This window comes from Oncorhynchus tshawytscha, linkage group LG06, assembly GCF_018296145.1.
Source record: "Oncorhynchus tshawytscha isolate Ot180627B linkage group LG06, Otsh_v2.0, whole genome shotgun sequence".
Taxonomy (NCBI): domain Eukaryota; kingdom Metazoa; phylum Chordata; class Actinopteri; order Salmoniformes; family Salmonidae; genus Oncorhynchus; species Oncorhynchus tshawytscha.
In genome coordinates, this window is record NC_056434.1 from 51,677,042 (window position 1) to 51,704,219 (window position 27,178).

Below are 27,178 nucleotides of genomic sequence, written 5' to 3' on the forward strand. Positions count from 1 at the left end.
CATTGGGAATGAGAAAGAAATGATATATTAGGCATACAAGGCCTCAACAGAAGAGTACTTTTGAGGTTTGAAAACATCTGGCCAACTATGATTTTAGAGTGTAATGTCACTCTAGAAACTAACAACTATCATGTTGTCTGTTGCCTTTTCTACTTTCTTATTCTTCTCCTTGTTGCCAGATTGTTGATGCACCACATCAGAGACTGTCTCCCGGAGCTAAAGACTCGTATCAACGTGCTGGCGGCCCAGTACCAGTCCCTGCTGAGCAGCTATGGTGAACCTGTAGAGGACCAGAGCTCCACACTGCTCCAGCTCATCACGAAGTTTGCTGCAGAGTACTGCCACACCATCGAGGGCACCGCCAAGTACATAGAGACAACAGAGTTGTGAGTAACTTCTTCTTTCCAATGCATCTGTTTTTCTCTATCAAATAATTTCTGGGTAACAATTAAGTACCTTTCAGTTATTGTTTTCAATTAAAATGGTAAAAACAAATATTAAAAATGTGCTTCTTAACAGAGGGCAATTTCTCAGGCAAGACTTTTGATAGGACTCTGGGAGTGGTCTGAGTGGGGAGGGGGAAATTGGCTGATATTGGCAGAGAGGTATGGAATTCTGTCTTATTGGTCTATTAACTCATTTACCACCTGGTGATGTCACCATGGAAGACCTGAACTCCATCCCACTGAACAAGCTGACATTTCAGATGGTCTTGTCAAACAGCTCTTACACTAATAAGCATTATCATTTCCAAAATGTCACAGTATTATTCCAGCCTCATACCAAATATATAGGAACATCATAGGAACATCACATATTTGACTGTACTGGGCCTTATACATACATACATACATACATACATACATACATACATACATACATACATGCATACATACATACATACAGTGGGGAGAACAAGTATTTGATGCACTGACGATTTTGCAGGTTTTCCTACTTACAAAGCATGTAGAGGTCTGTCATTTTTATCATAGGTACATTTCAACTGTGAGAGACGGAATCTAAAACAAAATTCCAGAAAATCACCTGTATTAACTGCACCTGTTTGAACTTGTTACCTGTATAAAAGACACCTGTCCACACACTCAATCAAACAGACTCCAACCTCTCCATAATAGCCAAGACCAGAGAGCTGTGTAAGGACATCAGGGATAAATTGTAGACCTGCACAAGGCTGGGATGGGCTACAGGACAATAGGCAAGCAGCTTGGTGAGAAGGCAACAACTGTTGGCGCAATTATTAGAAAATGGAAGAAGTTTAAGATGACGGTCAATCACCCTTGGTCTGGGGCTCCATGCAAGATCTCACCTCGTGGGGCATCAATGATCATGAGGGATCAGCCCAGAACTACACGGCAGGACCTGGTCAATGACCTGAAGAGAGCTGGGACCACAGTCTCAAAGAAAACCATTAGTAACACACTACGCTGTCATGGATTAAAATCCTGCAGCGCACGCAAGATCCCCCTGCTCAAGCTGCCTTCCTTCCGACCGGAGGCCTTATATCGCGTTATAACCACGATGCAACACAATAGTGGCGCAAATTCCCATTAACTCCTCATGTCTAGCTTTTAACCCAGCCTTAGTTGAACGAGCGGATGTTCGGCGTAATCAACAGAATTCCCTACTGATGGGCCCTTCGGAACGCTCCGAACCGGTGACGGAAAACGGGGTAAATTGGTACTTCAAGGGGTCCTTTGACCCAGCCTGCACTCCTTGGAGCTCACCGTGTTTGAAAATGGTGTACGGCAGCCAGTGGCAAAAACTCCCTATTAGTCGGGCCCAGTGGAGAAACCCTGGGAGGACCCGGCTCCTTGGAGTGGCCCTTCCTCTGAGGCTGTACTGGGTCAAGATAAGAAGATTTCACCAGTGGTACCCAACCCACTGGCGGCACCTTTTTTTGGTTCTCAGGAAGTGCATCCTGCATTATTTAGCTCACTTGGCCTGGTTTGGCATGTCCAGGTTTAAAAAAAATTGTTTTCACTTTACTCTATCACCATTGTTGGGTGTTGGGGTCCTGTCTACAGGCCCCTTTAATTCTAGATTTCTTGCCTTCTTTCTTGTTATATACCCTTTGTTGGCAATGACAGAGGTCAAATGTTTTCTGTAAGTCTTCACAAGGTTTTCACACACTGTTGCTGGTATTTTGGCCCATTCCTCCATGCAGATCTCCTCTAGAGCAGTGATGTTTTGGGGCTGTTGCTAGGCAACACGGACTTTCAACTCCCTCCAAAGATTTTCTATGGGGTTGAGATCTGGAGACTGGCTAGGCCCCTCCAGGACCTTGAAATGCTTCTTTCGAAGCCACTCCTTCGTTGCCCGGGCGGTGTGTTTGGAATCATTGTCATGCTGAAAGACCCAGCCACGTTCCATCTTCAATGCCCTTGCGGATGGAAGGAGGTTTTCACTCAAAATCTCACGATACATGGCCCCATTCATTCTTTCCTTTACACGGATCAGTCATCCTGGTCCCTTTGCAGAAAAACAGCCCCAAAGCACGATGTTTCCTTCCACCCTCATGCTTCACAGTAGGTATGGTGTTCTTTGGATGCAACTCAGCATTCTTTGTCCTCCAAACACGACAAGTTGAGTTTTTACCAAAATTTTTGGTTTTGGTTATATTTTGGTTTCATCTGACCATATGACATTCTCCCAATCTTCTTCTGGATCATCCAAATGCTCTCTAGCAAACTTCAGACGGGCCTGGACATGTACTAGCTTAAGCAGGGGGACACGTCTGGCACTGCAGGATTTGAGTCCCTGGCGGCATAGTGTGTTACTGATGGTAGGCTTTGTTACTTTGGTCCCAGCTCTCTGCATTTTTGCTCACCGTTCTTGTGATCATTTTGACCCCACGGGGTGGGATCTTGCGTGGAGCCCCAGATCGAGGGAGATTATCAGTGGTCTTGTATGTCTTCCATTTCCTAATAATTGCTCCCACAGTTGATTTCTTCAAACCAAGCTGCTTACCTTTTGCAGATTCAGTCTTCCCAGCCTGGTGCAGGTCTACAATTTTGTTTCTGGTGTCCTTTGGCAGCTCTTTGGTCTTGGCCATAGTGGAGTTTGGAGTGTGACTGTTTTGAGTTTGTGGACAGGTGTCTTTTATACTGATAACAAGTTCAAACAGGTGCCATTAATACAGGTAACAGGTGGAGGACAGAGGATCCTCTTAAAGAAGAAGTTACAGGTCTGTGAGAGCCAGAAATCTTGCTTGTTTGTAGGTTACCAAATACTTATTTTCCACCATCATTTTCAAATTAATTAATTAAAAATCCTACAATGTGATTTTCTGGATTTTTTTTCTCATTTCGTCTGTCATAGTTGAAGTGTACCTATGATGAAAATTACAGGCCTCTCATCTTTTTAAGTAGGAGAACTTGCACAATTGGTGGATGACTAAATACTTTTTGCCTCTGTACTTTGTGTGTGTGTGTGTGTGTGTGTGTGTGTGTGTGTGTGTGTGTGTGTGTGTGTGTGTGTGTGTGTGTGTGTGTGTGTGTGTGTTTTTCTCGTTTATTTGAAGAGATAGATGGGAAGGATGGAGAACCTTTTTCAAACATCCTTGTACCTCTAGATACCAGAAGGGGGCATACAACTATAGCATCACAAGTCAACCAATTTGAAGCTTTTGCAGTGTAGTGGGAAGATTACGTGAGCTAAATTAACTAGGCTAATACGTTGATCACAAATGTTAAACATTTTGTTGCTTGTATATGTAACAGTGGACCATTCTCTTTCAGGTGTGGCGGAGCGCGAATCTGTTATATTTTCCATGAGACTTTTGGTCGGACGCTGGAGTCTGTGGACCCACTAGGAGGTCTGACCACCATAGACGTGCTGACAGCTATTAGGAATGCTACGGTGAGTGTGCAATGCTATATACTGTATTGTGCGCTACTAAACTGAACAAAAATATAAACACAACATGTAAAGTGTTTGTATATTCTTATCGCCTGGGCCTGGCTCCCCAGTGGTTGGGCCTATGCCCACCTATGGCTGCGCCCCTGCCCAGTCATGTGAAATCCATAGATTAGAACCTAACACATTTATTTATTTCCTTTTTATGAACTGTAACTCGGTAAAATCATTAATTGTTACATGTTGTGTTTTATATATTTTTGTTCAGTATGCTTATCTATACAGACTCATATTTACAGTCGTATGAACAAGTTTGGGCACCCCTGACAATTTCCATTTATAAATAATTGGGTGTCAGCAATTCAGCAATTTCATTTTGATCTGTCAAATAACTGATGGACACAGTAATATTTCAGTAGTGAAATGAGGTTTATTGGATTAACAGAAAATGTGCAATATGCATCAAAACAAAATTAGACTGGTGCATAAATTTGGGCACCCCAATAGAAAAATCACATCAATATTTAGTAGAGCCTCCTTTTGCTAAAATAATAGCCTCTAGATGCTTCCCATAGCCTCTAATGAGTGTCTGGATTCTGGATGAAGGTATTTTGGACCATTCCTCCTTACAAAACATCTCCAGTTCAGTTAGGTTTGATGGTTGCCCAGCATGGATAGCCCGCTTCAAATCATCCCACAGATTCTCAATGATATTCAGGTCTGGGGACTGGGATGGCCATTCCAGAACATTGCACTTGTTCCTAAATAAATGCCCGGGTAGATTTTGAGCAGTGTTTTGGGTCGTTGTCTTGTTGAAATATCCAGCCCCGGCGTAACTTCAACTTTGTTACTGATTCTTCAACATTATTCCCAAGAATCTGCTGATATTGAGTGGAATCCACGCCACCCTAAACTTTAACAAGATTCCCAGTACCGGCACTGGCCACACAGCCCCACCGCATGATGGAACCCCCACCAAATTTTACTGTGGGTAGCAAGTGTTTTTCTTGGAACGCTGTGTTCTTTTGCTACCATGCATAACGTCCTTTGTTATGACCAAATAACTCAATCTTTGTTTCATCAGTCCACATCACCTTTTTCCAAAATGAAGCTGGCTTGTCCAAATGTGTGTTTGCATACCTCAAGCGACTCTGTTTGTGGCGTGTGTGCAGAAAAGGCTTCTTCCGCATCACTCTCCCATACAGCTTCTCCTTTTGCAAAGTGCGCTGAATTGTTGAACGATGCACAGTGACACCATCTGCAGCAAGATGATGATGTAGGTCTTTGGAGGTGGTCTGTGGGCTGTTTTTGACCGTTCTCACCATCCTTCGCCTCTCCGATATTTTACTTGGCCTGCCACTTCTGGCCTTAACAAGAACTGTGCCTGTGGTCTTCCATTTCCTCACTATGTTCCTCACAGTGGACACTGACAGCAAATCTCAGCGATAGCTTTTTGTAGCCTTCCTCTAAACCATAATGTTGAACAATCTTTGTTTTCAGGTCATTTGAGAGTTGTTTTGAGGCCCCCGTGTTGCCACTCTTCAGAGGAGAGTCAAAGAGAACAACAACTTGCAATTGGCCACCTTAAATACCCTTTTCTCATGATTGGATGCACTTGTCTATGAAATTCAAGGCTTAATGAGCTCACCAAACCAATTGTGTGTTCCAATTAATCAGTGCTAAGTAGTTACAGGTATTCAAATCAACAGAATGACAAGGGTGCCCACATTTTTGCATAGCCTATTTTTCACATCTGATTTAATTTCATACAACTTAATATTGCTACACTAAAACCTTTGTCTGGACAATACCCCAGTACTCAGCTTTTATTCGAAAATTAATGGCATGCCACTGTGATCATTTTCTGTGACGACAGAGTAAATGATTATGCAGCCTCAGAGGGATGCCCAAACTTTTTCATACGACTGTAGCTGTATTGGACGGCAGGTAGTTTAGTGGTTAGAGCGTTGGGCCAGTAAACAACGAACTGACACGGTAAAAATCTGTCATTCTGCCCCTGAACAAGGCCGTTAACCCACTGTTCCTAGGACGTCATTGTAAGTAAGAATTTGTTCTTACCTGACTTGCCTAGTTAAAAAAATAAAAATGTTTGTTTGCCGAGTAGAATGATCAAATTTATTTATATAGCCCTTCTTACATCAGCTGATATCTCAAAGTGCTGTACAGAAACCCAGCCTAAAACCCCAAACAGCAAGCAATGCAGGTGTAGAAGCAAGGTGGCTAGGAAAAACTCCCTAGAAAGGCCAAAACCTAGGAGGAAACCTAGAGAGGAACCAGGCTATGAGGGGTGGCCAGCCCTCTTCTGGCTGTGCCGAGTGGAGATTATAACAGAACATGGCCAAGATGTTCAAATGTTCATAAATGACCAGCATGGTCAAATAATAATCACAGTGGTTGTCAAGGGTGCAACGGATCAGCACCTCAGGAGTACATGTCAGTTGGCTTTTCATAGCCGATCATTGACAGTATCTCTACCGCTCCTGCTGTCTCTAGAGAGTTGAAAACAGCATGTCTGGGACAGGTAGCACGTCCGGTGAACAGGTCAGGGTTCGATAGCCGCAGGCAGAACAGTTGAAACTGGGGCAGCAGCACAGATTTATTATGAGTTGAGATGAGTTGCGGGTTGTTAGCCCGTGCGGCTGTTGGGTAATGACACAGTCATGTCTGTCTGTCGTGTGTGTAGGGCCCGCGGCCTGCCCTGTTTGTGCCCGAGGTGTCGTTTGAGCTGCTTGTGAAGAGACAGGTAAAGAGACTGGAGGATCCCAGTCTGCGCTGTGTAGAGCTGGTCCACGAGGAGATGCAGAGGATCATCCAACACTGCTCCAACTATAGCACACAGGTAGACTAGACACACACACAGCAACTGCAGCACCCAGGTAGCCTGTTCATACACACATTCACATCAACAACACTTGCTATGACTCTTGACATCTGGCCACAGTCACTGATGAGTGTTATCTCTCTCTCTCCAGGAGCTGTTGAGGTTTCCAAAGCTCCACGATGCCATAGTAGAAGTGGTCACGTCCCTCCTCAGGAAACGGTTACCGGTCACCAATGAGATGGTGAGACGTTTTTCGGGTTTCCACTGCATTTCAAATGGATTCTTCTTGAATGTTCTCTGCTCCACTTGTAGTGCATTTGCTTATCTTTAGTGTACTCATTCCAACTCCTCCTCAGGTTCACAACCTGGTGGCCATAGAGTTGGCCTATATTAACACCAAGCACCCTGACTTTGCTGATGCCTGTGGCCTCATGAACAACAACATAGAGGTAAGAAACATTCACAGCTTTAGAAATAACTTCATTCTCTGTTTTCTAACTTTCTTATAAAGCACAAGAAGTGTTGTAACTGCGTTGTTAATCAGTAGTAATGGTTGTCTCCTAGGAACAGAGACGCAACAGAATGAGAGAGCTTCCGTCCTCGGTTCCCAGGGAAAAGGTAACAGAACACACAAGACTCTCCCTCTTTCATTGTGCTTTTGATTTGTTGAATTGCTACAAAGACTGTTTCTTTACTGCGCCAAGTGAAGATTTCTACCTTTTTACAGCAGAGATATAAGCCATATATTGTTTTGATTCCACACCAGACTGTCGCAGCTCATTCAGTAAAGTTTTTCTTCTGTTGCTGGCTTTTTAGGTCCTATTTCGAACTCTGTCCACTCTTCCTCCTCTCTCTCTCTCTCTCTCTCTCTCTAGTCATTTAAGGGCCCAGGTGGTCAGTCTCTCTCCCCCACTGAGCTTCCTCCCCCCGAGGGAGAGGGACCCAAGGTGTGTCACTGTGTGCCACTCACCCACCCAATGCCTGCATGGCCCTGCCTGCATCCTACCTCAACCAAGATTGGGGCCCATTTCATTTCCGGAAGTTAACTGAAAATCCTGTTTTCATTAGTTCCTTAAAATGTCAATTTCCTGAATTGACTGAATTGCAATGGACTTTCCACTGACCCACCCTCATACTCCCCTCTGCAAACCTGTAGACGATCCTACTTTGTGTAGGGCGCAATTCTGAATTCCCCTCATCTGTTCCCCTTCAATGTCCCACAGATGTGTTTTAATAAATTGATGAGCCACCACCCAAACTAACTTCACCCCATGAGGAGGAACTTTTGATTCTGTCATTACATTCCCCATCTTACACTTCTTTCCGGCATGTGTGCTTCTATACGGAGGAAGGGTCCTGGAGTGATCGTTTTGTACAGTATGGCCCTGCCTCTGTCAGAGTGCCGTTTTTAATCCAAAAAGTCAGTATATGTATCTACACACATGACCGTCTAGTCTGTAGATATTACATCATACAAGCCTAAGGTGATGTAATAGCCCTGACACAAGCATGCTCCATCTTTGGGAATAAATTCTAACCAGCATATTGATTGTTGCGGTCTTGGAACAGTTCTCTCTTGTAAAATTTTTAATTAAATTTTTAATTTTTAATCTAAAGGAGACAACTGTATATAAGTAAAGGATGAATCATTACCATTGAATAAACCACTAGACATGATCTCTAACCAGTCTGTCTGTCTATTTCCTTGTCTCTAGGCTGCAGGTGGGGGTCCCCAGGGGGATCAGGATGGAGGGACAGGGAACTGGAGGGGCATGCTGAAGAAGGGAGATGAGGGGATGGGTGGAGATAGATCCATGCTCCAGACCTCCAACCCTGCCAGCCCTCAGAGGGGCCACGCTGTCAACCTGCTGGATGTGGTGGGTAATCACTTCTAGTCAGATACTCAGTCCCGATTCTATCACTATACCTTTTGATGTTTGCAGAACTGTGATCTTGGTTAACCCGAAACTAAAGTCTCACGTAATTAGTCAGCTGCTCGATTAAGTTCTGGGTCCAACACGTGATAGGAGATGGTAGACCGGAATGAGGCGCTCCACCCTCTCTGCAAGTTATGGTCCGAATGTCTCCTCCCCGTCCGAAAATCAAAAGATGACAACCTGGGGAATTGGAGGGACGCCATGTGCGACTGACGTGTTTTCCATTTGCTCCCGTGGTATTCTTAAAGTTTATGTGAATTTTGCAGCAGAACCGTATTTATTTTCAAATATTAGTTTGGTGATCCTTTTCTGTAAAAACCAAGACTACTTTGCTTCCGAAAGTCAGACTCACACTTTACCCGGGGGTGCGGCCTGGCGGCGCTGATATGATCATTCGAGGCCATCAAACTACTACGCTCTGAGATAGTTGAAATGAAAACGGAGGTGGTTGCTACGGTTGAGGCCCGAATACAGGAGGTTTCTGATACTTTAAAAGCAGATTTAACCATCCTGCGGAACGAGACAGTGCCAGCAATCACATCACTCAAAACAACAACTGCGTCACACACTACAACGATCGCAGCACTGGAGACCTCCGCTACCAATGTCTCTGACTTACTACATCCCTGGAGGCTGACGTGAAACGCCTGGCTGCGGGTTTGAAAAAGGTGAAGGAGAGCTGTGTGAGTTTAGAGGGATTCTCTCGCCGCAATAACCTGAGACTTGTATCGGTCCCAGAGTCAGCGGAAAAGCCTCGCGCCACGGATTTCGTTTCAGGGCTGCTGAAGGATGTTCTTGCCTTAGATGAAAAGCCCCTGATTGATCGTGCCCACCGGTCGCTGCGCCCAAAGCCCCGGGATGGTGAGAGGCCCCGTGACATAATTCTTCAAGTGCACTTTTTTCATGAGAAGACGGAGATTCTCCGACGAGCCCGCAATACCACTCTGAGCTTTCAAGGACAGAGCTTCTCCATCTACCAGGACTACTCTCCCACTGTTTCCAGGCAGCTCGCAGCTTTCGGACAGGCCAAACGACTACTACGGGACCATCCAGGTGTGAAGTATGGACTGCAATTCCCGGCCCGTTTATCTCATGACGGTAAAGACTACACATTGGAGTCTCCGGATGAGGCTATGGCTCACATTCAACGTCACATCAAGAAGTCTTGTACTTGCTTACAGTTCAGCAACTGTTGCGTGCAAACTGTGGATAGTAAGTAACCCACCTGTGGTACAATTATGTTTAGTTATAACAGGCTAGTCTTGTATAGTTGGCGAACCCATTCAGGCTTATTTGATGTGATCTAATGTTTTGATCATCTAGTGTGCTTGCCTTACAAGCATTCAGTCATTTTAATTTCATTGTATTAAGGTTTTACTTAACTCCTGTGTTTCTAGGCTGTCTCGCTCACCTATTCAGTTTGTTTACATAGTGTCTCAGTGACTCAAAATATTTTGGCTTATTTGTTTACTGCATCCGTTTGCATTGACCCAGTAAATGCTTCCCGAGGCTACACGTTTTTTGGGGTCTCACTTCAATTTTAAAGGTTTTGAGCGTCATTTATGCCCAGCAAACGTTCAACGCGCACATAGTTTTTTTGGTATTGGTTGTAAGTTGTCTCAGTGTCAAACTAGACTTTATTATTATTATTATTATTATTATTATTATTGATTGTCTTATTACAATTTCCTTACTTCAAATTAGGTTTTTGGCTGAGAGCCTTTATACATTTTATTTTCTCTCTCTGGGAATATAATAATACACATCTACAAGTGGTGCTTTTGTAATTTCGTTTACACAAGGGATTCACTTTTATTTATTTTATTTAAAAATCTCTATTTTTGCTGTTTGATCCACTAACAAAACGGGACTTTAAAGAGCGGGACTGTGGGTTTAGGTTTAAGGCCGCACTCTCACAGACATACTGTGCGAAGAGAACACGTTCTATTTAGGCTTGTACCTCGTCTGGGGGGGGGGGTTGAATTTGTCATTCTGTCTTTTTTTAAATTTTCTGTACTTTTTCATCTACCACCGTACATTATTACCCCGAGACAAGTTATTCTGGGTGTTTTGGGTGCTCATTGCTTTTCCATTCTATGCTCTAATGACAGGGTTGAATAACGGGAATGCCCAGAGGGGCCGAAATAATGCGATCAAGTACATTTCATGGAACAACAAAGGGGCTAATAACCCGGTGAAGCGTAAAAGGGTGTTGACACACTTAAAGGGTTTGAATGCAAATGTTGCATTTCTACAAGAGACTCGCTTGAGGACTGGTGAGCATTTTAGGATGCGTAAGGACTGGGTTGGTCAAGTGTTCCACTCTAACTTTCATAGTAAATCAAGAGGTGCTGCCATTTTGGTTGATAAAGCTACTCCCTTTGTAGCTTCTGAGGTTATTGCTGACCCTAAGGGACGATACGTCATAGTAAACTATTTTCTACCCCTCTTGTTTTGGCTAGTGTTTATGCTCCCAATTGGGATGACACAAGTTTCATTTCTTCCTTTTTGTCTGCTATACCCAATTTTAGATTCTCATTTGTTGATTTTAGGGCAGGATTTCAACTGTAAAATGTCCCCAGTTCTTGACAAGTCCTCACAAACAACTACAGGCCCATCTAAATGTGCCCTACTTATTCAATCCTTTCTTCAGAAATATGCTATGTTTGAGGCCTGGCGTTTCCTACATCCTACAGATAGACAGTATTCCTTTTATTCTCATGTTCATCAAACATACTCCCGGATTGATTACTTCTTTTTGGACAAACTTCTGCCTAACCTTCGGCAGTGTACTTACTAGAGTAATTGTTATTACTGACCATTCACCATTAGTGCTTGAACTAGAGTTTCCCCAGCGACCTCATATGTTATCAATGGCGCCTCAACCCCATTTTACCCTCAGAAAAGGACTTTGTCAATTTAATTTCTTCTAAAAATCACCTTATTCCTAGAAACGAATTCAACGCCAGGTATGTCCTGCTCTACCATATGGGAGTCTCTCAAAGCATACCTACATGAATTATTTCTTATACAGCCAACCAAAACAGAGTTCGCTCTCAGCGACTTCGGGACCTGAGCGAGTCCATAGCCACATTGGATGAGAAGTATGCTACGGATCCTTCCTCTGATCTGCATAAAGAGCGCCAACTACTCCAATCTGAATTTGATGAGCTTTCTACCAAGCAAGCTGAACAGTTACTCTTGCGAGCTCGATACAAAGTGTATGGACAAGGCCAGTAAACTCCTTGCACATCAGATCCGTAAATCTGAGGCCTCACATTTAATCCCACAGATAAGGGCCCCGTCTGGTGCCACCACAGTTATACATAAAGAGATCGATTCAAACAATTTTACTCTGCACTATACACCTCTGAATCCCCTCAAGACCCTTTGCTGATTGATTCCTTCTTTAATGGCTTGAATATGCCTTCAATTGATAGACTCCCATGACTGTCTAGAAGAAGAATTTACACCTGAGGAGATTGCAACAGCAGTGTCCGCAATGAAAAGTGGTAAATCACCGGGTCGGGATGGTTTTTCAACCAAATTTTACAGGACGTTATCTGGTCTGATTTGCCCATTCTTGTCTCGACTATTTGCAGAGTGCCTTAATACCTCAAAGCTACCGCCTAGTCTTTATCAGGATTTCATTACTATTAAAGAAAAACAAAGACCCCTGGAATGTGGATCCTATCACCCAATCTCACTTTTAAACTGTGATTACAAAATCCTAGCCAAGCTTTTAGCCATCTGTATGGAAGGCTCGCTGCACCAAGTAATACACTCTGACCAGACTGGCTTTATGAGAAATAAGCATTTGTTTTTCAATATTAGGCGCCTTATGAATATACTGTACTCCCCAGCGTCGGAGGACCCGGAGGTGGTGGTCTCACTTGATGCGGAAAAAGTGTTGACCGCGTTGAGTGGGATTACCTAACAGCTGCCCTTTTATAGATTTGGCTTTGGCCCCAAATTCATTGCGTGGATAAAATTCTTTATTTTTCCCCAATGGCTTCGGTACAGACTAACAACTTGTCCTTGTCCTATTTTCCCTTGCACCGCGGATCCAGACAGGGTTGTCCACTCTCCCCCTTGTTGTTTGCATTGGCAATTGAGCCTCTCGCCATTGCACTACGCTCTAATGATGCCATTCAAGGTATAATCAGGACGGGCTTAGAGCAGAAAGTCTCGCTATATGCTGACGACCTCCTTTTGTTTATCGCTAACCCTGATACCTCATTGCCACGTGCCTTATCTGTTCTTAAAAAGTTTGGATCAATCTCAGGGTACAAACTGAATCTAGGCAAGAGTGAGCTTTTTCCTGTAAACAAGGCTGCCTCAAAGTGCTCTTTTACAAGTTCTCAGTTTAGGATTGTCCAGGATCAATTCACCTACTTGGGAGTTAAAATGACAAGGAAATATTCAAATTTGTTTCAGGAAATCTTTGTTGCTCTAGCAGACAGTTTGAAACAATGTTTTACTTTTTAGAATTCGCTATCTCTTTCTCTTATAGGAAGGATTCATGTCATTAAAATGAGTGTGTTGCCCAAATTATATATATATTTTTTCAATGTTTACCCATTTTTATTCCACTGGATCAAACATTCATGCATTTTATTTGGGATGGAAAGGTACCACGGATTGGTAGAAAACATTTACAGACGCCTAAGTCATTGGGGGGGTTTAGCTCTACCAAATTTTCAGACATACTATTGGGCTGCAAATTTCAGAGCCGTTCTGTACTGGCTGTAGACTGATCCTACTGGCCCTAGACCACTCTGGGTCCAGATGGAGTCTGAATCGTGTAAACATGCTGCACTTTCGTCTGTGTTGTGCTCGTCTCTCCCAGTATCCCTAGGCAAAAGGTGTGTCAACCCAATTGTAAAGCAGTCCCTTTAAAATTTGGAATCAGTTCCGTTTAGCCTTTAGCCTCCGAGGCTTTTCTCTATCAGGCCCAATCAATCAGAACATTTTATTTCCTCCATCTTTGAATGATGGGGCTTTTGGCATCTGGCACTCACTAGGCCTCTCCTCACTAGCCCAATTATTCTTTGATGATACATTTGCCTCTTTTTTGCTCAGCTGCAGGAAAAGTTCAACCTCCCCCAATCCCACTTTTTCCGCTATCTCCAGACTAGGAACTTTGTCAGAGCTAACATACCTGAATTTCCCCATAGGCCTGCGAATACAGCTATAGAGAGCATCTTGGAGCTGAACAAGCTTCCTAGGGGCGCAATTTCAGATGTACATGCAATCATTCATGACTTACAGAACCCTTCTTTGGTGCCTTTAAAGACTTGATGGGAAAAGGATTTGGGGGAGGAACTTGGGGAAGACACCTGGGAATCTGTGCTGCACAGGGTGCACGTGTCCTCGTTTAGCACTAGACACAGCCTCATTCAATTCAAGGTGGTTCACCGTATCCACTGGTCGGGGGCCAAACTTGAAAGAATATTCTCTGATTTTGATCCTACCTGTCAGATGTAAAATGATGTAAAATGGAACCAGCCACGCTGTTGCATATGTTTTGGGGCTGTCATAAACTGTCAGGTTTCTGGGAATTAATATTAAAATGTTTCTCTGATATATATGTATATATATATATATATATATGACACTGTTATAGATCCGTCTCCCCTTACAGCCCTTTTTGGAGTACTGCCCATAGGTACCCCCCCCTGTTAAGAATCCAGTCGGACACTGTTGCTTATACAACTCTTTTAGCTAGACGGCTAATACTACAGAACTGGAAAATGGCAGCTCCCCCATCTTATAAATATTGGGTGAGAGATGTGTTGTGCTCTCTGAAACTAGAAAAAATTCAATTTAAACAGTTTGGGGTTCCCCAAACTGTTTAATGAGGCTTGGGCTCCATTCCGGTATTACTTCAAACAGTCCTTTCTCTGATGGCACTCCTATTAAAACCAAAATAAGCCTGTATTTGACCCCCCTATGACTTAAGGGTTGGATGAGCTTTTCTTTGTTTTGTCTGGGGGGGGCATTAAAGTTTATTTGATTGTGACCTGCGGATGCCTTGTTCATCTTGCCCGGGCAGAGACTGAAATGGGAGCTTGTTTTTCCCAGTTATTTTTATTTTTACATTTTGTTCACGCCTACATAAAATGATTATTATTCTTTTTTTATTTTATTTATTTTAAGCATTGTAAACTTTTTTTTTTTTGGTCCAGTGGATGGTCGGTCTGTGGCCGTGACTGTCTGTGAGTGCTTGCATTTCTCCACCCCTATCCCTTGACTGGTTACAGCAACAATGGTGAGGTGTTTGCTCTGTCCCTGTACTATAGATTGCCCTTTAACCTTTGTAGCCTTCTGCCTGGTGTGTTTAACTTGTTTAAAGTATGGTATCTTTAAAGCTTTTTTTAAAAATGTATTATTTGTATTTTTTCCAGTTGAGTATATTATTTATATTGCTTTGTGTTGTGTGTGTAAAACTTAATAAACAGAGTTTATATTTAAAAAAATGACAACCTTCGAAATCTTAACGTCTCTAAATAACCAGTGACGAAAAACACTGGAACTACTGCTGCTCATTACCCCATGCCTTCCATTCCTTCCTGACAGATTCTAGAGTATCGGTTATGTTGATGGAAATCTGTCAACAAGTGATGAGCAGAACTGTGACGTGTAAGCCATTTAATATGGTGGATACTTCTCACTACTCTGCTTATTCCTATCCAGCGCCTTCAGATCTGCAGACATTGAAGGGTTAGGGCCAAGGAGGGGTAGGAATGGAATGGGACTAGCTACTGCTCGAAGTCCAAACAAGTTCCATAGCAACACAATGTTAAGGACCTCTGAGAACTAGCACGTAAGTGTTTGATCTGTTTGATTCTGTGTACCCCCCAGCCTGTTCCTGTTTCCAGGAAGCTGTCTTCTCGAGAGCAGAGGGACTGTGAGGTCATCGAGAGACTCATCAAGTCCTACTTCCTCATCGTCAGGAAAAACATCCAGGACAGGTATGGTGCTGCTCTGCTTGCTGCTCTGCTTTACTTGCTGTTCGTTTCTGTGTTTCATTCTCCTTTCTACTTGGCGCCATCTCGATTGCTTAAAGATCTGTTTCCTGCACTTAAGAGTCCCACTTTTTTTTTTCTCAATCTCACTCTCTCATCCACCCTTTCAATACTTCTCTCTCCCTTTGCGCTCCTCCCTGCAGCGTGCCCAAGGCGGTGATGCACTTCTTAGTGAACCATGTGAAAGACAGCCTGCAGAGTGAGCTGGTGGGTCAGCTGTATAAGGCAGGTCTGTTAGATGACCTGCTCACTGAGTCTGAAGACATGGCCCAGAGACGCAATGAGGCTGCAGACATGCTCAAGGTAATGTGTTTGTGTGCGCATGTGTATACGTACGCATACTATTTGTATCTATACTCAACAAAAAAAGAAACGTCCCTTTTTCAGGATCCTGTCTTTCTACGATAATTCGTAAAAATCCAAATAACTTCACAGATCTTCATTGTAAAGGGTTTAAACACTGTTTCCCATGCTTGTTCAACGAACCATAAACAATTAATGAACATGCACCTGTGAAACGGTCATTAAGATACTAACAGCTTACAAAGGTAGGCAATTAAGGTCACAGTTATGAAAACTTAGGGCACTAAAGAGGCCTTTCTACTGACTGACAAACACCAAAAGAAAGATGCCCAGGGTCCCTGCTCATCTGCGTGAACGCGCCTAAGACAGCGCTACAGGACTGACAGCTGATCGTCCTCGCAGTGGCAGACCACATGTAACAACACCTGCACAGGATCTGTACATCCGAACATCACACCAGCGGGACAGGTATAGGATGGCAACAACAACTGCCCGAGTTACACCAGGAACGCACAATCCCTCCATCAGTGCTCAGACTGTCCGCAATAGTCTGAGGCTGGACTGAGGACTTGTAGGCCTGTTGTAAAGCAGGTCCTCACCAGACATCACCGACAACAACGTTGCGTATGGGCACAAACCCAACCATCGCTGGACCAGACAGGACAGGCAAAAAGTGCTCTTCACTGACTAGTCGCGGTTTTGTCTTACCAGGGGTGATGGTCGGCTTCGCGTCCGTCATGGTCTGGGGCGGTGTGTCACAGCAGGCAATCAACGCTATGCGTTACAGGGAAGACATCCTCCTCCCTCATGTGGTACCCTTCCTGCAGGCTCATCCTGACATGACCCTCCAGCATGACAATGCCACCAACCATACTACTGGTTCTGTGTGTGATTTCCTGCAAGAACCCGGATCTCAATCCCATTGAGCAAGTCTGGGACCTGTTGGATCAGAGGGCTAGGGCAATTCCTCCCAGAAATGTCCGAAAACTTGCAGGTGCCTTGGTGAAAGAGTGGAGTAACATCTCACAGCAAGAACTGGAAAATCTGGTGCAGTCCATGAGGAGGAGATGCACTGCAGTACTTAATGCAGCTGGTCACACCAGATACTGACTGTTACTTTTGATCTTGACCCCCTGCTTTGTTCAGGGACGCATTATTCAATGTCTGTTAGTCACATGTCTGTGGAACTTGTTCAGCTTATGTCTCAGTTGTTGAATCTTATGTTCATACAAATATTTACATGTTAAGTTTGCTAAAAAATAAACGCAGTTGACAGTGAGGACGTTTCTTTTCTTGCTGAATTTCTATGAAAGTTTTGACCCCCTCTCCATCCTATGTCCACAGGCCTTGCAGAAAGCCAGTCAGGTGATTGCTGAGATCAGAGAAACACACCTGTGGTGAGGGCCTCTACCTCCATATGCTCTCCCTCCCACATGGACACTATGCCCTATACTCTTCCCCTAAGCCCTGTTCTCTCAAACCTTCCTGGACTGCAGTGCAGAGATGGCCAACTTAAATGCACTGGTGTCAATTTGTTTAAAGCGTCTCAATTCTCCATCCTTCTCCTGAAGTGTGCACTTGCACACGCAGTCTTGGATTTAAAGCGTTAGATTAGTGTTAGCATTGGCAGGAGGGAGCTTCCCCCATTGTTAATTCCATGACAGGGAGTGTAGAAGTGCACACTTTTGGAGATGGGTGGAGAATCGGGAGGTATGTTTTGAATATAGTTTTATGATGTATTATGTTGTCTTGAGCTACACGAAGGGCAGTACATATCTTTGCCTGCACCACAAACACACACACGAGCTCTACTGTCCAAATTATCTTTCATATGTAAGTACAGTAAATACCATGTAAGGTGTGAGGCATACCTAACGAAGAATGTTTGTCCCTAAATGTAGTTAAAATAAAGCTAGAAATGGCAAACCTTAGATGTTTACTGTAGTCTCTGGCTGGATGCTGTCTGTTTTGATCATGGTTGCCTATCTACACGTGTCGCTGTCTATGCTACTGTTAAACATGTCATTACATGGTAACTCATTTGCGTTGATTTTCCCAGAGAGAAATACCACTCTTTCACACATACTTTTTGGGTCAGTTTGTGTGATTTGTTGTATTTTTCACCTAACATGTAAATGTATGCTACACACACACACACAGTCTCATGATTAGTTTACTCCTGACCATGCCTAAACACAATGTGTTTACAACTACTGAATTATCTATGGCCCGTGTGCTATATATATATATATATATATTTTTTTTTTTTTTTGTATCTCACTGGCGAATTAAAATTTGGTATAATAGTATGTGAATGTAGTTAACACCCACAAAACAGGGACACCTGTTTTGTTACTCCCCTCTTACCCTCAGAACAGCCTCAATTTGTCAGGGCATGGACTGTACAAGGTGTCGAAAGCGTTCCACAGGTATGCCGGCCCATGTTGACTCCAACGCTTCCCACAGTTGTCAAGTTGGCTGGATGTCCGTAGGGTGGTGGACCATGGCTGATACACACGGAAAACCTGAGAGTGAAAAACCCAGCAACATTGCAGTTCTTGACACTCAAACCAGTGTACGCCTGACATTTAATCAAATCAAATTTTATTTGTCACATACACATGGTTAGCAGATGTTAATGCGAGTGTAGCGAAATGCTTGTGCTTCTAGTTCCGACAATGCAGTAATAACCAACAAGTAATCTAACTAACAATTCCAAAACTACTGTCTTATACACAGTGTAATGGGATAAAGAATATGTACATAAGGATATATGAATGAGTGATGGTACAGAGCAGCATAGGCAAAATACAGTAGATGATATCGAGTATAGTATATACATATGAGATGAGTATGTAAACAAAGTGGCATAGTTAAAGTGGCTAGTGATACATGTATTACATAAGGATACAGTCGATGATATAGAGTACAGTATATAAGTATGCATATGAGATGAATAATGTAGGGTAAGTAACGTTATATAAGGTAGCATTGTTTAAAGTGGCTAGTGATATATTTACATAATTTCCCATCAATTCCCATTATTAAAGTGGCTGGAGTTGAGTCAGTGTCAGTGTCAGTGTGTTGGCAGCAGCCACTCAATGTTAGTCGTGGCTGTTTAACAGTCTGATGGCCTTGAGATAGAAGCTGTTTTTCAGTCTCTCGGTCCCAGCTTTGATGCACCTGTACTGACCTCGCCTTCTGGATGATAGCGGGGTGAACAGGCAGTGGCTCGGGTGGTTGATGTCCTTGATGATCTTTATGGCCTTCCTGTAACATCGGGTGGTGTAGGTGTCCTGGAGGGCAGGTAGTTTGCCCCCGGTGATGCGTTGTGCAGACCTCACTACCCTCTGGAGAGCCTTACGGTTGAGGGCGGAGCAGTTGCCGTACCAGGCGGTGATACAGCCCGCCAGGATGCTCTCGATTGTGCATCTGTAGAAGTTTGTGAGTGCTTTTGGTGACAAGCCGAATTTCTTCAGCCTCCTGAGGTTGAAGAGGCGCTGCTGCGCCTTCTTCACGATGCTGTCTGTGTGAGTGGACCAATTCAGTTTGTCTGTGATGTGTATGCCGAGGAACTTAAAACTTGCTACCCTCTCCACTACTGTTCCATCGATGTGGATAGGGCGGTGTTCCCTCTGCTGTTTCCTGAAGTCCACAATCATCTCCTTAGTTTTGTTGACGTTGAGTGTGAGGTTATTTTCCTGACACCACACTCCGAGGGCCCTCACCTTCTCCCTGTAGGCCGTCTCGTCGTTATTGGTAATCAAGCCTACCACTGTTGTGTCGTCCGCAAACTTGATGATTGAGTTGGAGGCGTGCGTGGCCACGCAGTCGTGGGTGAACAGGGAGTACAGGAGAGGGCTCAGAACGCACCCCTTGTGGGGCCCCAGTGTTGAGGATCAGCGGGGAGGAGATGTTGTTGCCTACCCTCACCACCTGGGGGCGGCCCGTCAGGAAGTCCAGTACCCAGTTGCACAGGGCGGGGTCGAGACCCAGGATCTCGAGCTTGATGACGAGCTTGGAGGGTACTATGGTGTTGAATGCCGAGCTGTAGTCGATGAACAGCATTCTCACATAGGTATTCCTCTTGTCCAGATGGGTTAGGGCAGTGTCAAGTGTGGTTGAGATTGCATCGTCTGTGGACCTATTTGGGCGGTAAGCAAATTGGAGTGGGTCTAGGGTGTCAGGTAGGGTGGAGGTGATATGGTCCTTGACTAGTCTCTCAAAGCACTTCATGATGACGGAAGTGAGTGCTACGGGCGGTAGTCGTTTAGCTCAGTTACCTTAGCTTTCTTGGGAACAGGAACAATGGTGGCCCTCTTGAAGCATGTGGGAACAGCAGACTGGTATAGGGATTGATTGAATATGTCCGTAAACACACCGGCCAGCTGGTCTGCGCATGCTCTGAGGGCGCGGCTGGGGATGCCGTCTGGGCCTGCAGCCTTGCGAGGGTTAACACGTTTAAATGTCTTACTCACCTCGGCTGCAGTGAAGGAGACCTTACTTGGTTTAAAGGCACTTAATTATTTTGTCTTGCCCATTCACCCTCTGTGCTTCGTAATCCTTTAACTTAACAAGTTTATTAAAAAAAGTATGTATATCCCTTAAACTACTACTAGTTTGTTGTAGCAATCAATTGTACCATTAACACATTAGCATCATTTCATACATCACCATATCAGTTCTCTCGCTCGTGTCCACTGAGCTGTTGGGCCCACCCTGCAACCTCATTAGATAACACTAGGCTGGCCTCTTGCTAGTTGTCATTCATGCGAGGAGCTGAAGCTCATTGGTTAGAACTTGAATTGCCCCCCCCCCCCGCTTGGTATGGTGACCTTTCCTGGTGGCGTTGAGGTTAAAAGACTTGGCTTAGGAACCAAACGTTGCAGATTGTCAACATATAAAAATCTTAGGTTTGCTTTTGTCAAGACATGGTCAAATGTATATTGCGTGAACATCATTGGAATATTTTGTTAAACCTAAATAAAACCAATATGATAAGACTTATTTGGAAATTGTGGAATATTGTGCAACGTAGGAATGTTCTGTGCACCTTTTGTGAATATCACAAGAATATTCTTGCACATTAAGGGAATGTCCTGTGTAACTAGGCGCCAGGTAGCCTAGTGGTTAGAGCGTTGGACTAGTAACCGAAAGGTTGCAAGAGCGAATCCCTGAACTGACAAGGTAAAAATCTGTCGTTCTGCCCCTGAACGCAGTTATCCCACTGTTCCTTGGTAGGCCGTCATTGAAAATAAGAATTTGTTCATAACTCACTTACCTAGTTAAATAAAGGTTAAAAAAAGAGCATCTGTTGTGTAATGTATCAATGTATCCCACAACCTAATTAAATAGGAACCTTTAAAGAACTCAATGCCTGTTCTGTCAACATTCTTGCAACATCAAACAAATATGATCTGAATGTCAGCACTACTGGACAGTTTTAGTGTTTTGGGAACCTACCTCTTGTCATATCCCCACAATGTTACCACAAACTAAAGCCGTGTTAGAAACTTTTAAAGAACATTAAAAAAGTGTTCTGGGAACGTTTCTGTAACGTCAGGTTAATGTTTTTTTCACCCTAAAAGAGACAATGTACATGTATAATCAGCCGTACAACTAGACAGTGTTTGTGTTTTGGGAACGTATATCTTTTCCTCAACAATGTTCCCACCAGACTGTTCCCAGAACAAATGTGTTATGTTCTTTAAAAGTTTCTGACATTTCTTGACAGAACAGACCAAATGTGTTTTGGGAACATTCTTGTAACATTAGGTGAATGTTTTATACAAACATTGTATAATCAGCATGACTGGACAGTTTTTTTGTTATGAGAATGTGTGTGTGTGTTAGGTAAAGGTTGTTGTCTCATTGAAGAATCTATATCACTTGAACCATTCAGATAGTCATGTACAGTCATATTGAAAAAACAACAGCATCATACTTGAGTTTGTCCTCAGATAGTCGATGCTGAGAGGTTTCCTGCGGTCGGCAAGAATCTTCTTCTCCCTCTGTTTTTTTGGCTCCTTTACGGTTTTCACTCTGGGCATTGAAAGATCAGAAATACGATTACTCTCAAAGAAATTAAGAACATTTTTTGGGGAGGTAATCTTAATTGCCACACATTACTTGGGAGGCCTCGGTTACACTATTATCCATATATTTATAGTAAAGGATACACAGTATATTTTAGAAGTTTTTGTACAATATCAAACTGACCTTCTGCTGGATGCCTCCACACTGGTGGGTCATGTTAGTGAGAGCCTTCTTTTTCTTAGCATTATAATCATTCTTCCTACGTTGCTCTTTTGCCTCCTTCCTCTCTTTCTCCTCCTGCAGAGCATTAGGGAAAAAAGACCAATCAAGAGATCTTTCAAATAAACTACATCCACAATATGTTTGACCCCCTAAAATGTTTGCTAGAAGAGAGAAGGAACTTACAGCAACCCTGAGCTGCCATTCCTTCTCCCTCTCCACACGAACCCTCCACTGCTCTGCCCTCTCTGCGAAGCGTTTCTCCTACGCATATGTACACAAACGCACAGTAGTTAGGTGTTTGCTTGTTAGTTGAAATGTTTTTTTTTTTACAGTGAATGCACTGTAGAAATATAAATGTTATTATTTAATTATATTTCTATGGAAAGCACAGTCACGTGCTAAAACGGCCGACTCACAATCCTGTTTACGAGGGAGATGAGCTCCTCTTCCTCCGGATGAAGTGAGACTCAGAGACTGGAGCTCAGACAGGTCCTTCTCCTGACACTTCCTGTGGATGCCCTGACCACCAGAAAGAAGAAACAGATTTCGTAATAAGAATTGCTTTGGTATGACATGATATATTACACCATATCACTAGATATACTTTGTTTTTGGCTTCTGTCTTTTTATTGGACTTTCGGTACCTCTTGCTAAATATGACAGATGGCAACTGGAGGCAAGAGCAAACCTGTCACAAACGGTGAGTTTTCTTATCATGGTTTGTGTGTGTTGGATGGTTCAACTCACATCAAAATCCACTTTGTCACCATCAGCCATCTTTGGTGCAGAGAGGTTTTGCATGAACCTATGGAAATGAAAAATATATGGAATATAATCTCAGTATGCACATTTCAGTAAACTTCAAATGTGATCCTTAATCACATAAAATGTGTCATCCGTCAGGGGAAAAGAAAGAGCGGGCAACCCAGAAACAGATGTTCGGGCAGAAATGACTAAGCATGACCTCAACTGGTGTGACCTGGAAAAACTTGCCCTGAACAGAGTGAGATGGAGGATATTCAACAACCTATGCTCCTTATAGGAGCCACGGTCTTAAGACTTTAATCAAGTCAGTCACATTGCCAAATTGAATCTCATGATTTTGTGGTAAATTAAAAACTTACTTTGGTTTAGGCTTAGATCCATCTGGAATAAAAAAAAATAAAAAAAACAGTGACTCTTAGCTTGATGATATCATACAAATTTTATTTACTTAACCTTTTTTTGTATGTTAACTGTGATAGAAAAGTCCTTTAGTTTTACTGCATGGGGTCATAAAAGTATAATTATGTAATAAAATATCCATTATATAGAGTTGCGTTTGCATATACACTAGCTCTCAAGAAGCCAAGGGGAGCATACCCAGCCCTAGGGTTCTCAATTGAAGGTATGAATCACAGCTAGCTCCATGTGAACTACAATCCCAACCCGCCATTTTAACGTTCAAAAATGTTAATAATCCTCGCTTACTATACAGTTTTGCAAACCTTTGTAACGTAACTTTCATATCAGCAAGAAATAATCTTTCAAATACACTTCTAGTACTCAGTTTAGCAAAGTTGCACATGGCTGTGTTCTCACACCCTCCAGCCGAAGTAGGCTACAACAAATCCTCTCACCTTGCGCTTGCATTTCCATTGGACCATTCTATTCCACATTTCTGTCCTGAAGCAGGTGTAACTCAAAACACAGCCGGGTGCAACTTCTCTAAACTGCGTACAGTAAGTGTATATTTAAAAAAATATATGAAGGTTAAGTTCCAAATATTTCTGTTTACAGGAATTAAATTCCTCTATGTTTTAATACCCAAATAAAATTAAACACTCTGTCAATTCATAGGAATTTGTAAGACTCTTATTTGTATAAAATGGACAGAGACCAGTCTTTAAAATCAACCAGCAGCGTTTATTCTCGAGAGTACTGCCCATGATACATTTTACCACAGGTTATAAACTGAAAATGATGTCAGCGTTTTCTAACTGTTCCGTCTCTTCTTGACACTGGTACAAAGGCTGTATAGCTCTCAAGCCTTCCCACATCGTCTATCCTAATTTAGATCATTTACGACCGAGCCAAGGTCTGCCTGTGTAGATAAGCCTTCTAGTCAGTCTGGCTATAAGTTCATTCATTTCTACCAAGGAACTGACAGTCATTGTTCTAATTCTTGATTATATTTACACACATTATATTCAGTACTAGGATTATAAAGAAAATGCATGCATATACAGTAATATAATAGTATTCTGATTAGTCAGTCCTGATTGAAATGTATACATAATTAGTCATTATTGATCAAAATTCCCTTAACAATTTCCCAAACCGTATCGGAAGCGAGGTGTTTTAACGTTTAGAAAGAGCATTTGGGTAGTGTTGGGTAGCTTCGGTGCATTTTCCCCCGGAAAATTAAACAGTATGTGGAATGACCCAATGCAATTTAAATCATGATAAGAGCATCATGATGAGTGCCCTCGGAACAGCCTCAATTTATTAGGGCATGATGGACTGTACAAGGTGTCGAAAGAGTTCCACAGGGATGCTGGACCATGTTGACGCCAATGCTTCCCACAGTTGTGTCAAGTTGGCTGGATGTCCTTAGGGTGGTAGACCATTCTTGACACAAGGGAAACTATTGAGCGTGAAAAACCCAGCAGCGTTGCAGTTCTTGACACAAATCCGGTGCGCCTGGCATCTACTACCATACCCTGTTCAAAGGCACTTAAATCTTTTCTCTTGCCCATTCAGCATCTGAATGGCACACATACAATACACAATCCATGTCTCAGTTGTCTTAAGCCTTACAAATACTTATTTAACTTGTCTCCTCCCCTTCCTCTACACTGATTGAAGTGGATTTAATAAGTGACATCAATAAGAGATCATAGCTTTCACCTGGTCAGTCTATGGTCATGGAAAAAGCATGTGTCCTTAATGTTTTGAAAACTCAGTGTATACACCAGCAGTCAGTCTTTAAAAAATACATTTTGTACTAGTCTAATTAATTATAATAATTTTAAGAAAACCTCAATTTAATCGACAGACTTTCAGACAAAGCCAAAATAAATCTTACCTTCTACCTCCCTTCACAAAAGTGGCATGAAAACAAAATAAACATTTCATTAGTTTGATATAGCAGCAGATACATTTTTTAAAATAATACATTTAAAAAACATGATACTCACTGCACTTCCTCCACTTCTGTGTCTGACATTGTTTTATTTGAACCCTAAAATACAAAATACACCTTTACTTGAGTACGTAATATGGCTCTAAGATGTTGGTCTACTAGCCCGACTGTCCAGTTCCTAAAACCCTTAAATTCCATCCCTGAAAGTAACCCATAACGGATTCAAACACATGGAATAACAAGCTATTATAGTCTAAGCTACCATCATCACCTCCCACTATCACAGCACTTAATCTTCCTCTCGACATCTGAAGTATTTGCTCTGGCTTGTTCACTTGCTCAGAGGACATTGTCAGTCTGATCAATTACTTAGCTGCTCTTAGAAGAACACTACCAGTCCAAATTTTGGCCACACTTACTCATTCAAGGGTTTTTATTTATTTTTACGATTTTATACATTGCAGAATTCCAGTCTCTAGTTCATCAGGCTGCTGATTATCCCGCGCACCTGACACTCACCTGGACTCCATCACCTCCTTGATTATTTTCCTTATTAGTTATTGGGTTCATTAGAGTTACCAGCCTCAGAAATTGCAGCCCAATTAAATGCTTCACAGAGTTCAAGGAACAGACACATCTCAACATCAACTATTCAGAGGAGACTGCGTGAATCAGGCCTTCATGGTTGAATTGCTGCAAAGAAACTACTACTAAAGTACACCAATAAGAAGAAGAGACTTGCTTGGCCCAAGAAACACGGGCAATGGACATTAGACCGGTGGAAATCTGTCCTTTGGTCTAATGAGTCCAAATTTGAGATTTTTGATTCCAAACGCCGTGTCTTTTTGAGACGCAGAGTAGGTGAACGGATGATCTCCACATGTGTGGTTCCCACCATGAAGCATTGAGGAGGATGTGTGGGGGTGCTTTGCTGGTGACACTGCCTGTGATTTATTTAGAATTCAAGGCACACTTAACCAGCATGGCTACCACAGCATTCTGCAGCGATACGCCATCCCATCTGGTTTGCACTTAGTGGGACTATCATTTGTTTTTCAACAGGACAATGACCCAACGCACTTCCAGGCTGTGTAAGGGCTATTTGATCAAGAAGGAGAGTGATGGAATACTGCATCAGATGACCTGGCCTCCACAATCACCTGACCTCAACCCAATTGAGATGGTTTGGGATAAGCAGCCAACAAGTGCTCAGCATATGTGGGAACTCCTTCAAGACGGTTGGAAATGCATTCCAGGTGACTACCTCATGAACTGTTTGAGAGAATGCCAAGAGTGTGCAAAACTGTCATCAAGGCAAAGGGTGGCTACTTTGAAGAATCTAAAGTATAAAATGTATTTAGATTTGTTTAACACTTTTTTAGTTACTACATGATTCCATATTTGTTATCTCATAGTGTTGATGTCTTCACTATTATTCTACAATGTAGAAAATAGTGAATATAAAGAAAAACCCTTGAATAAGTAGGTGTGTCCAAACTTGTGACTGGTACTGTATATAACTAAATTGTATTTAATGAGGGCTTGATCCACACAACATTGCACTCATCCATACTCCCTTCTATAGATACAAGGAGTCTACAGGTCATGGTCTCGTCGGACCAGTAGAAAAGGAAGTAAACCTTATACTGAGTCTAAACTGGGATAGCGGCCAAGTACACTGTCTGCCTTAGGCACTAACAGGACTGTCAGTTACGTACTTCAGGACAGATGGGGGAGTCCCAGACCCTTCACCACTCATGAAATTGAACCTCATGTCATGCCTATCCTATGGTGATGTCCAACTGCCTGC

At 42.9% G+C, this 27,178-nt stretch overlaps 1 protein-coding gene and 1 pseudogene across 4 annotated transcripts in view; one reads left to right on the forward strand and one right to left on the reverse strand.

The window, feature by feature from the left end:
• LOC112252692 (dynamin-1-like protein) overlaps positions 1 to 17,917 on the forward strand; it is a 31,008-nt gene extending 13,091 nt beyond the window's left edge. For 2 of the 4 annotated variants that reach the window (XM_024424148.2, XM_024424151.1), the window contains 11 exons: positions 180 to 386; positions 3,759 to 3,879; positions 6,581 to 6,736; positions 6,870 to 6,959; positions 7,075 to 7,167; positions 7,283 to 7,336; positions 7,594 to 7,665; positions 8,434 to 8,595; positions 15,520 to 15,629; positions 15,827 to 15,986; positions 17,331 to 17,917. In XM_024424148.2, coding sequence (XP_024279916.1) covers positions 180 to 386; positions 3,759 to 3,879; positions 6,581 to 6,736; positions 6,870 to 6,959; positions 7,075 to 7,167; positions 7,283 to 7,336; positions 7,594 to 7,665; positions 8,434 to 8,595; positions 15,520 to 15,629; positions 15,827 to 15,986; positions 17,331 to 17,387 — 1,282 coding nt within the window. In that variant the 3' untranslated portion in view covers positions 17,388 to 17,917. The remainder of the gene's footprint in view (positions 1 to 179; positions 387 to 3,758; positions 3,880 to 6,580; positions 6,737 to 6,869; positions 6,960 to 7,074; positions 7,168 to 7,282; positions 7,337 to 7,593; positions 7,666 to 8,433; positions 8,596 to 15,519; positions 15,630 to 15,826; positions 15,987 to 17,330) is intronic. The other 2 variants (XM_024424152.1, XM_024424153.2) reach the window with 1 other exon arrangement.
• A 3,645-nt stretch (positions 17,918 to 21,562) lies between these two features.
• LOC112253498 lies at positions 21,563 to 23,876 on the reverse strand (annotated as a pseudogene).
• Positions 23,877 to 27,178: the final 3,302 nt, after the last annotated feature.